The 13018-nt window shown below is 43.5% G+C and overlaps 1 protein-coding gene across 2 annotated transcripts in view; it reads left to right on the plus strand.

Moving 5' to 3' along the window:
• The first annotated feature begins 206 nt into the window (after window positions 1-206).
• LOC130391273 (nectin-2-like) overlaps window positions 207-13018 on the plus strand; it is a 77972-nt gene continuing 65160 nt past the window's right edge. The window contains exon 1 of one of the 2 annotated variants that reach the window (XM_056601320.1): window positions 207-703. In XM_056601320.1, coding sequence (XP_056457295.1) covers window positions 619-703 — 85 coding nt within the window. In that variant the 5' untranslated portion in view covers window positions 207-618. The remainder of the gene's footprint in view (window positions 704-13018) is intronic. The other variant, XM_056601321.1, reaches the window with a different exon arrangement.

A 13018-nucleotide genomic window follows, 5' to 3' on the forward strand; every position in this document is an offset into this window, starting at 1 on the left:
ATGTAGACTAGCCTATGATGGTAAAATAATAGGCTATATTTTAATGTTCCGAACACGACACAAAATTTGACGAATTAACACTAATTATTTTCTTTGGGTCTACACGGTTCGGTATTGGGTTATGTAACCCCCGGCAACAAGTTGTTCTAAATCCCATGTATGGTGGCGTGCGTCTAATTGCTTTATATTTGTCATAGAGACCGAGGCCGCCTGCTATCTGATGACATCACACCGTCACCGTCACTCACCCGCTCGGACAGCAGCACAGAGAGCTAGCTCGCGTCGGACTAGGAACTAGTTGGTGGGAGCGCGCACGGACGGTTTCCCACAACATTCACCCTTCGTGCAGGAGCCACTTTGAAAGCGCTGGATCTCACCTGCTTGATTTCAATTCAAAACAGACTCGATACCAGAAGGCAGAAACAACTAAAGGACGCTCGCAGCGGAGAATCTCCGTCGGACCTCTGAGGTGTCCTGTACTCCCAAGTTGTGCCGAGGGGAAAAGTCTGGACTCGCATACTCCAGCGTCGGTCCTCTGTTCAGGGGTTTCGCTACATTATTCGTGTTCCGACACATTGACTGCCTGCTCTTTTGTTTTTTGAAAGGGACTTTATCGCCATGTCGAGACATTACGCTGGAGATTGCCATGGCTCCTCCAGAAACACAGGACTCGTCATCTTGGCCACGTTTTTATTTATTCACGGTAAGAGTTTATTTTGTGAATCGTTTGGTGCTTTCCAACATGTGCAACTAGATATGTCGTATTTTATATATGTTAAACGTATCCCTTCATGTTACACGGAAATGATGCAGACTAACCACCTGTCAGGGCGGTTACAGGTTTAAAACAAAACGTCCAGGTGATTCAACACCTTGCCTTCTTCTTACAGAGTTGAAAGCAAACATCATTTGGTGACTCTGATTCAGATTTGGTAGTGCATCTTATCTTGGTCTTGGATTCTTGATAAGCAATTATTGGTGCGTGGCTGTGACCCTGGTTTCGGTGACTCAACGCCATGTTTAGTATCAGTAAGGTGTGGCCGCCAGGAGCAAGGTGTTGTTCACAGGTGCCTGGCGAGGTGGATCTCAGTAAGCGAACAGTTGATGTTTTGAGTAGAAACGACACCAGAGACCCTGCCATATCGTGTCCTTGGTGCTGAATAAACTGAAACTATTCTCGTCATTTTATTCATCTACCTCCCCATTGTTATTTCTTATTTTCATGCACCTCGAACTCTATTAGCTCCAGGTCGGTGGAGAGGGAATTATAAGCCAGCTTTTAATGTAGGCCTACAGTCACCCACACCAGGGTTGAGCAACTGAACAGAATTATTCAGATAAATGAAAAATCAAACCTTCCACAAGCATTTTTGTTAGTTGTGCTCTAGTGAGTGGGCCATTTTAAAACATTGCCGCTTCAACCAGTATTTTGTTGGTTTCTGTTCAGCAGGAACTCTGAACCCGATCGTAATTGTTTTTCCGTCTGTGTGCAAATAGACCTACATGGCATTGCACCCGGTGGGAAAGATGCATTAATGTGGCAAAGATTAAAATAAATAAATCACCATATCTCATTTGCATATGAATAAACGTTGCCCTGAAAGAGTTAAACATTCCTTCTACGTCATTGTTTAAGGTTATTTATGTTTTGTCTGATAATCAGGGCAACAATGTTAAACTAGGTCTAACATTTTGGCCGAGCAGCACTATAGGAATAGTCTACTTCTAGTTTTTTGTTGGTTGTTTGTTTTGAAACAGCTATAACATCTATAAATGAATCCCTTTAGATGTATTCATGCAATGGACCTTTTTATGTCCAGAACCATTTACAGTTAATGCTCTGCCTGAGGGAGAGGGGGAAAAACAAAAAAATAGATTCTTGCATATTTAAGAAATAGGGAAAATATTTGTTAAACAAGGTCAAATGAAATGGCTTTATCCTTTCTTTCATTTGAAATATCTGCATAAACCTCTCAGAATAGATAAAATGCATTTCAGTGCTCCTTTTTTGTGGGAAATGGCACTTCACGTAAACATTAGACTTGTGAGGCATAGAAGTCTTTATTCGCAAGAAAATACTAAATTTTCCTAATTAAAACTTCCACTCAATGCTAATATCGGCCTAAGCATGTGTTGTTCTGTCAAATTTTTGTTTGTTGTCTTTTTTAAATATATATAATTAAGTAGGGCACATATTACTCTCCTGGGAATCTACAGCGATGAGGAGGTGGGCTTTGAAATAACACTGTAAAGCCCCTCCCAATTAAGTTTCTGAGTGCCTGATATGTGGGTCAGAAAGGCTTGACCCGTTACCATGGATACGTTTTTTTCTATTTTATCAAGGAAGGACGGGGGCTTCAGTTGGCAGCGCCGGGGTGGGGGTGGGGGAGGGGGATGCAGGGGCCAGTGTGTCCAGTCCTGTGTTGTCTTATGGCTGAATAGGCTGTGTGCAGGGGGGGTGGGTGGGCTGTCTGGCCGAGCAACCAGTGGAAACGCAGGGTCATGGTGTCGGGGGACCCTCAGCCCCGCCACCCCGCATATTTCCCCCCCCCTCGATTCCACATAGAAGCCAGCCCCTTATTTCCTTTACCTTGATACAGCAACCTCAGTCTTTTACAACAAATGCCGCATCAACCAGCCCACAAACAGGTGGTTTCCTCTGGGGCCTGGTGCAGGAAATGGGGGGGGGGGGGGGGGGGTGGGATTGTGCTCTATTCACAGGATCAGTTTGGAAGTTGTAATCACACGGCAGCAGATTCAGACAGGAGACCAACCCCCCCCAGCCCCCCGCCCCCCGCCCCCCGAAGCCACTCTTTTCCGCCATGGCCCTGCCCCCATCTCCCCCGCCGCATACAGGAGGCCTTGTTCTCTGGACCTTTTATTTCCACTGATACCCTTCATTCTGCCTCGTCTACAGCTTTTGTTTGAGTGCTGATAGTCATTGGTTCGTTATTCAGATGCCCTCTCTCTCCTCTCTCTCTCTGCTTCCCTTTGGACTCAAGGCCTTACTGTTTATGACAGAAGGAGGCAGACAGGGGGAAAATAAATGTGTGGTTTTAAAATGACCTGTCACATAAAAGTGTATTGTTTTACCTACCATCTAATAATTGAATTTTTTACAAATGGCACACAGGATCCGATTTTTATAGCATCCATATTGGAAAGTTTAAACCATCAAATGTTACAATCCGATATGTATTACACCTCCTCCACTGTAAGCATATTTATTTCGCAATTTACTTTGCCTGTCTGGAAAAAATGAATTGTTTTCACCACCAGTGGAACATCCAACATAAGTTTGCTAGGCGGACGATACTGAGCCAGAAAAAAAGTATTATGGATTTCACCGATAAGAAAGTAAAGAAAAATATTATTTTATTTGTAATTAGGCTAGTGTTGTTAACTAAATGGTCATGGCAACCTTATTGAACAAATAAATAAATACTTGTTCCTTGTTAGAAGAACATTGTAATCTTCTTCACACATCTGGAACCTTCCTCCCTGGCTCCAGTGTCGTTTAAAAATGGAACGGCATTGATGGATTATGTGAGGAGAGAAGTATTTATTATTTTCAGTCTCCCCCTCTACTAAAGGAAGGGGAGGAAAAAAAAAAAGGTGAAAAAGAGATTGTCTTAGTATCTCATTAGTGCGATGGTGGTAGAATGAGGGGTGCTAGACCCTCTGTGATTTCTGTGTTAATGGCAGTGGAGGGGGCTTCTGTCATTATGTAGATTATCTGTCCTAGCCCTCTCGCACTGGCCCTGTAAATGCCAGACGGATTGTGAAAAGGTCAGGTGTGTGTGTGTGTGTGTGTGTGTGTGTGTGTGTGTGTGTGTGTGTGTGTGTGTGTGTGTCTTCTCTCTTCTCTCGTTGGGCCTGGATGCATCATTGGTCTTGACATGCGCTGACACACTCATGCATGAAAATATTCTTGGGACAAAGTCTTCTTGTTGTAAAGGGAGATCAATACCAGCCTCCCCTGTTTTAATCAGTCAGTTGATTTAGACATAAAAGTCTGTTTTGCGGTGTAAATGGAGACTGGTGGGTAACTTTGTGGTGCAGTGATCTGCACCACATCACTGGTCCATTGGAACGGTAGAACTGGCAAGGAGTGAAGTCTAATTTGAAGGCTCATGCAATGAGCCTTTTGATTAAGTCAGATTTGTATTTACTCTATTTAGGCTAGGCAAGCGGAAATATTTAATAGATACTTGGAGGAGAGCCTCTTATCAAGCAATGAATGTTCCATTAAAATAATCTAGGAATACTTCAACAGTTGTACGGGAAATCTTCTTGCTTCGTTAAATGGAATTGAATCAATGTAATCCTTCCTTTTTATGTTCAAAAGGGATTACATTTGAAATGTTGACATAGGTAAGTATTGATTGTCGATAAATGTCAAAGTAATTTGTCTTGCTCTGTGTCTCGTTTTGATTAAGAAAGACAAAACCCCAAAGTCAACCATCATTAGAGTTTGTCAGTTAGGTCAAATGCTATCACCCAGGATGGATGTCCCCTGGGAGGGAAGTCAATGAACAGCAGTTGCTGCATCGTAGTGCTTCGCAACCACTGCTATTAACAAGAGAAGACCATCAAGTGCAATTACTTCTCCACACAATCCCACACACACTCTGCAGTCTGACATGTCATTATTAGGAATGTCATCTGACTTCCAGCTTGTCCTACGGGTACCCCCCCCTTATTAATCATCCATCTCTCTGCGTGCGCATGTGAGTGTGTGTGTGTGTGTGCACACGCATTAATGTTTCCTCTGAAAAAGCGCATGTCACATTCACCACCAACCCTGCTATCTCGGCCCGCCGAACCCAGCTTTCAGTTTTTCTTTAATCACCCCCTGCTCCATTCAAACAGTGTTAAAGGAGAAGTATGCGTTTCTTGCACTCGAAAGTTAATGATAGTGGCTTTCCTGCATTGACTGTGCCGAAACAGGACAGCTCCATTGCAGCTCACTCCCCAGGTTTTAAGCGCTTCTCTCTAGTCCCCCCCGCCTCCCCACCTTCCTCCCACTTGTACAAGCTGGCAGAAAAGGCGACCCACTGTGAGGTCACACTGAGAGCACCCCACTGAGATGTTTGTGTTTGTCTCAGAGGGTTGCCAGATTAACGGAGTCGGTCCTTTTTTTTTTTTTTTCAAAAAGAAACAAATGGAAATCCCGCCTTCGTTAGAAAGAAGGCCAAGGTGTCATTAAGATGAATGGGTTTTCTGAGCGGAGGGGTTTCAGAAACGTATACATGGGGTAGTTTGACCGCAGTTTCTGGGGTAGACTTTCTATCCAAAATGCAAGGGTTCGCATTCCTACATTTGGTTTGCTAAAAGACTCGTAACACAATGCACTTCGACACGTTCCCAGTTAATATATCTTGAAGCAGTACAATATGCTGCACTGGCTTATTTCATTTCAGCATTCTTCAATGGAAAAATAACGAAATAACGCTATACGGTGGTTGCAGAAGTTTGTAGTCACTTAGTCACGCGAACACTCCACCACTACATTCTGCTGCATCTGTAATTAATATCGGAGGCTTAAACCTTGTGTCTCTTAATCACTAGGTGCAATGCTGATTTTGAGGTAAATACCCAAACATTTTAGGTAACCCATTTTCTCTCCTGCAAATGAACCTTTGGGACAGACATGCCATTCGGAGACTCATTGAAGCGGCCACTCTTCCAAATGTAATAGTAGTAATTGAATGGTCTCTTCAAGATGGGTTCTTTATGATCTCCTCTGGTGTAGTTCTAGATTGGGGGCATGGGCAGTGCAGTTCTTCTGGTTGTAAGGTTTAGGATGACATCATCTTTTAAATTCCTCGGCATGGCATCTTGGCAGAGGGGATAAAGGAGGATTCGGAGAGCGATTGATGCACTCCAGGAAGACTTAAGACTTCCCCTGGTCATTTTTAATGTGGAGGCACTACCTCCTTCTACCGCTTTATTAACAATCACTACACACAGTTTCGAGCGCCAAAAAAATACCTTCTCTGTGGTAAAGAGAGCAGAGGACCTTTTTTAACATTGATAGCTGGGGAGCCCACTATAATCCCTCTACAACTCTAGTCTCTTTATTTACAGAAAGACACTGTAGTGTACTCTACAGAGTACAGTTCTCCGGGCCCTTTAACTTGGAGGCCCTTGGCGGTGTCCTCGGCACGTGTCTGCGTGTGCGTGGCCATCCCCCACCATGCAGCTCATTAGCAGTCACCTTTAATGTGTCTAAATGTAGTGTGCAAGGCAGAAGGGCAGTGGTTTGCGTTATTGATCTCGTATTGACTGGTGGATGATGCAGTGCCCTTATGTGTTATTGAAAACATTTAAAGGCCTGCTCTGGGGACTTGACAACACTGAGAACACATCTCTCTCGCTCTCCCCGCTGCCTTAGGGTTCTCTGTCTGTCTTTCTCACCCTCTCTGCTTCCTGTCGACTTCCAATCACAACCTTTTGCCGCTCTTCTTTCAAGTCTATTTTACTGTTAACTTTTTCACTGTTCTTTTCTTAACACTATCACGTCTCTTTTCCTCATCCACCTGCAACCAACAAAACAAACATGTGGGTAACCTGCAGCCTCACATATTTACCCCTGTCATTACTTTTTGGAACCAGAATGCCTTCCCCCTTTAAATGCATACCAACACTACACACTAAAACATTCTAACCCTTGTGTTTGCGGCATGTCTATGCACAGACCTATTAAGACACGTAGACTTGACCGAGCCGTGCTCTTTTTCTGCAACCCGCCACACACACACACACACACACACACACACACACACACACACACACACACACACACACACACACACACACACACACACACACACACACACACACACACACACACACACACCCCTGACTTTGACAAGGTCACATTGAATTCACACTTATTATCCGCAGTGGAAAAGCCGGCCAGGGGAGGAAATTGAATTTGGTGTGATGGGGCCTTGTCACGTCTGTGGGTGGTGGGTATAAAGTCAGGTCCCTGAAAACACTTCCAGACACCCATGGGTTTTGTTGTTGTTTTTTTTATTTTGTTCAAGTTTCCTGATGGAACATGACGGACTGGCCAATGGGTCAAAGTGCGACTCTTCAAACATTGAATAAACCATTTTTAGAAAAGGTATCTGAAGAAGAAATTAAAGCACATCTCCTTTGTGCATGGACTCCTCTGGTAGCCTTTGGAGGTGGCATAGGCTACGTTTGTATTGTATAATTTGGAAAAAAAACATTGCTGGCAAACTACATGATCACTGAAACAATATCCCTGTAGCTTTGAAATTGGAGAGAGGTTTGTACTCTCCCAGAAGCAATGTGCATAGTGTACTCCTGGCAGTAACCTGTTCTGGTGCTGTTGCCGTCTCAAGTGTTTTGTCAACAGGCCTGGCCAATCCTGCTGCTAAAAAACGGCGTGTCCCACCATTTTGTTTGTAAAACCAGGGTTTTGGTGTCTCCTCCATTTGACCGACACCCTCCTCCTCCCCTCCTGGACTCCCTTATCGGTGTGCTCGGCGACCCAACATCTATTTTAGCCTCTGGGAACATTCTTCCATGAACCCAGTCTCCCCGTCTCTGTTTACTCCATGCCTTAATGCCCCTGCTTCCTTTCCTTGGTAATTTGGTCCCTATAATTGATCCATCTGCGTGGTAAGCTGCTGTCTCTTGGCTTCGTCCCTCTCCCTTACCTCCACTCATCCCCCTCTTTGTTCTCCGCCGTTCCCTCTCCCCCAGTCTCTTCCTTTCCTTAGTCATCAATTTTCCGCTTCTCCTTCTGTAATTGGAATGTCTGTAAGTCCTCTTACACCCCTTAAAATCAGCTCTCTCCCTCGCAATAGTTTCCTCTTTCACACTCTTTCCCTCACCCCTTCCCTGTCTTACTGTTAAATTCCCTGGCTGTCTCTTTCACCTTTGTCAACCTTAGAGTTTCTAGTTTAGCCTATACAAACTGCCCATGCCACATCTCATTTCCCTGCTCTAATCCCAACCTCCCCCAAGGCCCAAGTTCTTATTTTCTCTTGTTTGTGTAATTGGAGTTCACCCTGCATTCCCTTCTAATGTGTAATTCTGTGTCTTTCTTTACCCCGTTCTCATCCTGGTTCCCTCATCTGTCTTGGCTTTCGGTTGTTCTGGACTATTGCTAATTCTTCTCCCACTGCCATTTTATTTCATGGTTAATTTTGCTTGTTAACCATTCACCCTCCCAAACATAATCCCTCTTTAACAATCTCCTGTAACCATTCCAGAAAGACCGCCATTTAGTGAGTGCTGGCCAACGCTTCTAGACGTTGATTGTGATGTTTTGGCAGTAAGTAAACATTTTCTTTTGTGGGCTATAAAGTATGGCACTAAAGCTACTATCTGCCAGTGTAGGAGATAGTGCAGGACTCCCCTGTGATCTCCTGCTGATGACCTCGCCCTGGAGGTTGGCCCGTTACCAAGATAAGTCAGATAGCGGGGAGGAGTTTGCATTGTTAACATTGAGCTGCGCTCCAATGCTGGTTTATTCTTGTATAATTTGGCTGCATGGGTCCACCAGTTTCGTGCCACATTATCAATCGCTTGTATGGGCATTATCAGTTGTAATCAGCCACATAGCTATGGGTTGGTAGCTTCAAATTGTACATACTATTAGGTTAACAGGGACGTTATCATCGATTCGGATAGGTAATGATATTAAGCACCGCACTTTTGCTAGGCATTTAACATATATTTATGTACATGTGGTACACTATTACTAGGCATTTAAAGCAGTGTGTAAGAAAATCCATTTTGCTCTATTATTGGTATCGGCCGCATTAATGAAATATAATTAGTTGAATCGTGTTACTGGGCATTCTCTTATCTAATGCATTCAATGGGGTTCGTTTTGGCAGGCAGGAGGAAGCCATGACGCCCTGAGCAACGTGAACAACAGGCAATTACAATTTGGTCTGACTTTTTCAATTGGCATTGATTATTTTATAACTAAATACAATCAAATACTTTCAACAGATGGATGAGTAGTCGTATAACGGAAACATGTCATCTGCAGACCAGAACCGGGTCATGTTGAAGAAAAGGAATTTGAGAGAATAAATGTGTTACTTTAAATAATACTAGGGCTGCTCGATTATGGGAAAAATCATAATCACGATTATTTTGGTCAATATTGATATCACGATTATTCAAACATTTATTTTTGAGTTTGAAAACATGCATTGATTGACACAATCAATTATGACATAGAAACACGTGTAAGTATCCAAAATAAAACCTTTTTCGTGTGTAAGTGTACTGTCTGCCACAACATTCTGAATCTAACATTTGATTTTTATAAAACATTTCATGAATACAATATATTCAGCCAAATGCACTGACGAATGACTCGACTGAAATAATACATTCCCTATTTAATGTCTAGAGAACAACGGTCCCAGCATTTCTCCATAGCAAAGTTAAAAGTCACAAACACATGGCTAATAAAAATCATATTGTTGTTAAACAGAAATACATATACAAGATGTAGCCTACTTGGCAGTTCTGCCTTAATGAACTCTTAGTTAAAGTCTGCTATAGGAGCTTGTTATCGTTCATCAAACTGTAACGTTACTGAAACTTTAATATTCCACACGGTAGGTCTACTCCAACATGTCTGTCAACAGTCGATGCTGCTGATTGGCGGTTCACTGTCATGTCCCGCCTCCTGCCAACGGCATACTTCCTGATGCAGCACGCCTGTTAGATTGTACTCCCTCTCGCCGCGTTGAATGCTTTCGCATGCGCGTCTCTTTCATAAACTTTCATAAACTCTCTAGGCCTACTGTAAAACGGAAAATGTCAAATTAATCGTTTCAACTCGATTATACGAGTTTGGAGATCGTTTGACCCCAAAATCGATATCGCGATCGAAATTCGATTAATTGCACAGCCCTAAATAATACTGCATACTAAAGATACACCGTAATGTACCACATTTATGCAATAAACGTCCAAGACCAGGGCGCTTTTTTAAGAGCTTTGTTTTCTGTAAATGATCAGCGAAGTAACCATTTTTACTCATGAAGGTAAATTCCACAAAACAAACGACTTTTAAAGGCAACAGCAGCCGTGCGTTGTTTTTCTTATTCTTTTTTGTCAACCATACAAATATCCGCTGCCTGCAGGAAAACTAGGGAGGGAGCACGATACTGGGACGCAATTGTTTACAGTCCCCCTTGTTTAGGACCACCCTCTCCCCCTCGGCATTCAAGTGAGCCAGGGGACACACTGAGAAAGGATTTGTTTGTGCCTTCTTCACCATACCGATGATTAATCTGTATCAAAGGACTCGGCGTAATACACCTGTATCAAAGGACATTGTGCCCACTCCCACAGAGGGAAGGCGCCTCTGGAGAAGGGGTGATTAGTGTCTTTTTCTTAAAATGTAAGCCATTTTCTGGCCGTTCACTCTGACAGTCTGGTTGGACCTGAGCCGTGTTTGGTGAATCTGCTTATGAGAACGTAGCATTTCAGCAATTGGTTTTCTTGTCTTGTATATGTCATGCAGGATCTATCGTGTTCATATCCCAACCCTTATCCCCGCTCTATCAATCTGCATCCTTAAAACAGTTTTTTCTTATTAAATTCGAAAAGGACAGACAGACCAAGAGAAGGCATCTCTGCTGACTTGTGCCGGTCACCAAAGCCCCTAAGGTTTTTTTTTCCTTTTCATTCCTTTTCATCGACCACCTCCTATATTCATTCATTGCTGGGAGCAGTCTGGTTCTTCCTTCCCTCTTTTTTTTTATCTTTTAAAAGCTTTCAGAGGGAACTTATTCTTCCCCCCCTCCCGCATGCCAACCCACACCACCTCTCTCCAAAACAAGCTTGCAGCTGATTTTTCTCGTCAGTGATTCATGAATTAATCCCTGGCATGCCACAATCACTCCTAGGGGGAAGGAGGGCGTGCGGGCGTGAGTGCGTGCGTGCGTGCGTGTGCGTGCGTGCGTGTGTGCTTTTACTGTTTGCGGCAGAAGAACACCAGCGGGTGATGGAGTAAGGTGGGGAAGTAGGAGAGAGGTGGGGCTGGACTCACCGCTATGCCAGTCGCAATTAGAGCGATGGGTCTCTGAGTTTAAACGCATATTTAAATAGACATAGCTCGAAGAAGAGAAAGTTGCTATGTAAACTAACATAGAATCTTTCTTGTTAAACTAACCAAAGTGTTCTCATTTGTTCATCCTTTCTAAATAAACCATCCTCCTCCCCCCTAGCTCGCACCACCAACTTTTTTATTTGGTCATTTTTTCCTTGTGGTTTTCTTGTCTTGTATATATATTTCCCTCTCCCGGTCAGCCTTTTCCTCTGCCTCCATTTGAGCTTTCCCTCCCTTTTTTTTGTTCCTTTTGGCAGCCATCACTTCATCCTACAGATCTCAGAGATTAGGATATCTCTTGCGAGATGTATTTTTACCCGCTTGGCCAATTACCTCCCCCTCCCCTTGCGTTCGTCATCACAACTCTGACTAGTAGGGCGTCCACTCATTAGGCTCTCGTCTCTGTACCAGTCGGTGCCCCCTCCCTCTTCTGCTTTTATCCCTCCTCTTCATTCTTTCCAGATGATTCCTCCCCCCTTCAGCTCTCCAAGGAAACCACACACACACATACACATACACATACACATACACACATACACATACCCCCCCCCCCCCCCCTCTGTTCTGGACTCTGCATTATTTTTCTTTTGTTTTCTCAACTCACGCTTACCTCCCTTTCCTTATCTCCTCTGGTGTATTTGCATGCAGAAAGAGCGATGGGTGGACGGTCTGTCAGAATGGATAGATGGATGCATAGGTGGGGAAGGGTCACGGGTGGCAGCGATGTGATCGATTGACGGAACCGACCGTCACTCACGGTTTGGCTTAAAGGATTGGCTGCTTCATTTCAGATGGAAGCCCTTTTTTGGTGTCTCCCCCTGACAGCTTTATTGAATGGTTTTCTTATTATATTGAACTTCGAGTGCTCACATCTTTGTCCGTCACTTGCCCTCTTTTCTTCCTCTCTTCAGTTTAGTCCGCTGTAAGGTTATTTCCATAATGCAGGCCAGTTGGTGATATCAAATGAAGGTAACCCTTTTTATCCAGACAAAATCAGAAGATGTAATGTCCCTCCTGGCACTGCAAAACCTCCCCCACCTTTTTAAAAGGCTTTTCTGAAGCGGATAAATTGTACAGTGTCAAAATGAGCAGGGCTATGCATAGCTACATTAGAATAATTAGTATTCACTGTGTAGGTTGGCTTGCAATGATCACCTAATGCTTATTGCCACTTAATCTCCTCAGTTCATCTCTGAAGACCATTACACTCGGGATGTAAGTACACTCATGATATAAACAGTAATGTTTCCCAGTCGTCGTTATGAGTGAACCAGGGATTCCTGCTGATGAAAGTCCAGCAGTATGTCAGTCAGTGGCTCATAAGGCTTTAGCATAAGACTTTGAAAGAACAAACTGCTTCATCTTGTCTCTTATTGAAATCTACTTGACTGAGGAAATTAAGTCTTAATATAATCACATTGTACCGAAGTAGGCACGATTAGATTCTCATTTTTTAAATGAAAACCGGCAGCTCTCCATGGTTGGAATCTGGAATAGAGGCATGGTGGATGGGCCAGATCTGATTTATTACAAACTCCAAGGACATATTGTTGCTCCTTCACTGTTTTGTATTTGGCTCCATTGCACAATCTGAAGTGAGCTCCTAAAATACATTCTAATATTACTGTTTATAATCCTCTTTAACATAATTATGTTTTGTAGACTACATTCATTTTCTCATTATTTTCTTTTTTTGTTGGTGGGTTGATCTCATAAAAACTCAGAAAGCGGACCACGGCAGCAACTTGGTAGTATCTGTAGGTACTTTTAATTTTAGCTAGAAATGAATGGTCACAGGCACGTGCCACAGGATAGTGCTGACGAGATCACAATTGGCGAATGGGAGGAGGGGGTGCTTTGAGGTGGAGTGGCGGGGCAAACGTAATCTGTCGTTGG

This window comes from Gadus chalcogrammus, chromosome 11, assembly GCF_026213295.1.
Source record: "Gadus chalcogrammus isolate NIFS_2021 chromosome 11, NIFS_Gcha_1.0, whole genome shotgun sequence".
In the NCBI taxonomy this organism is placed as follows: domain Eukaryota; kingdom Metazoa; phylum Chordata; class Actinopteri; order Gadiformes; family Gadidae; genus Gadus; species Gadus chalcogrammus.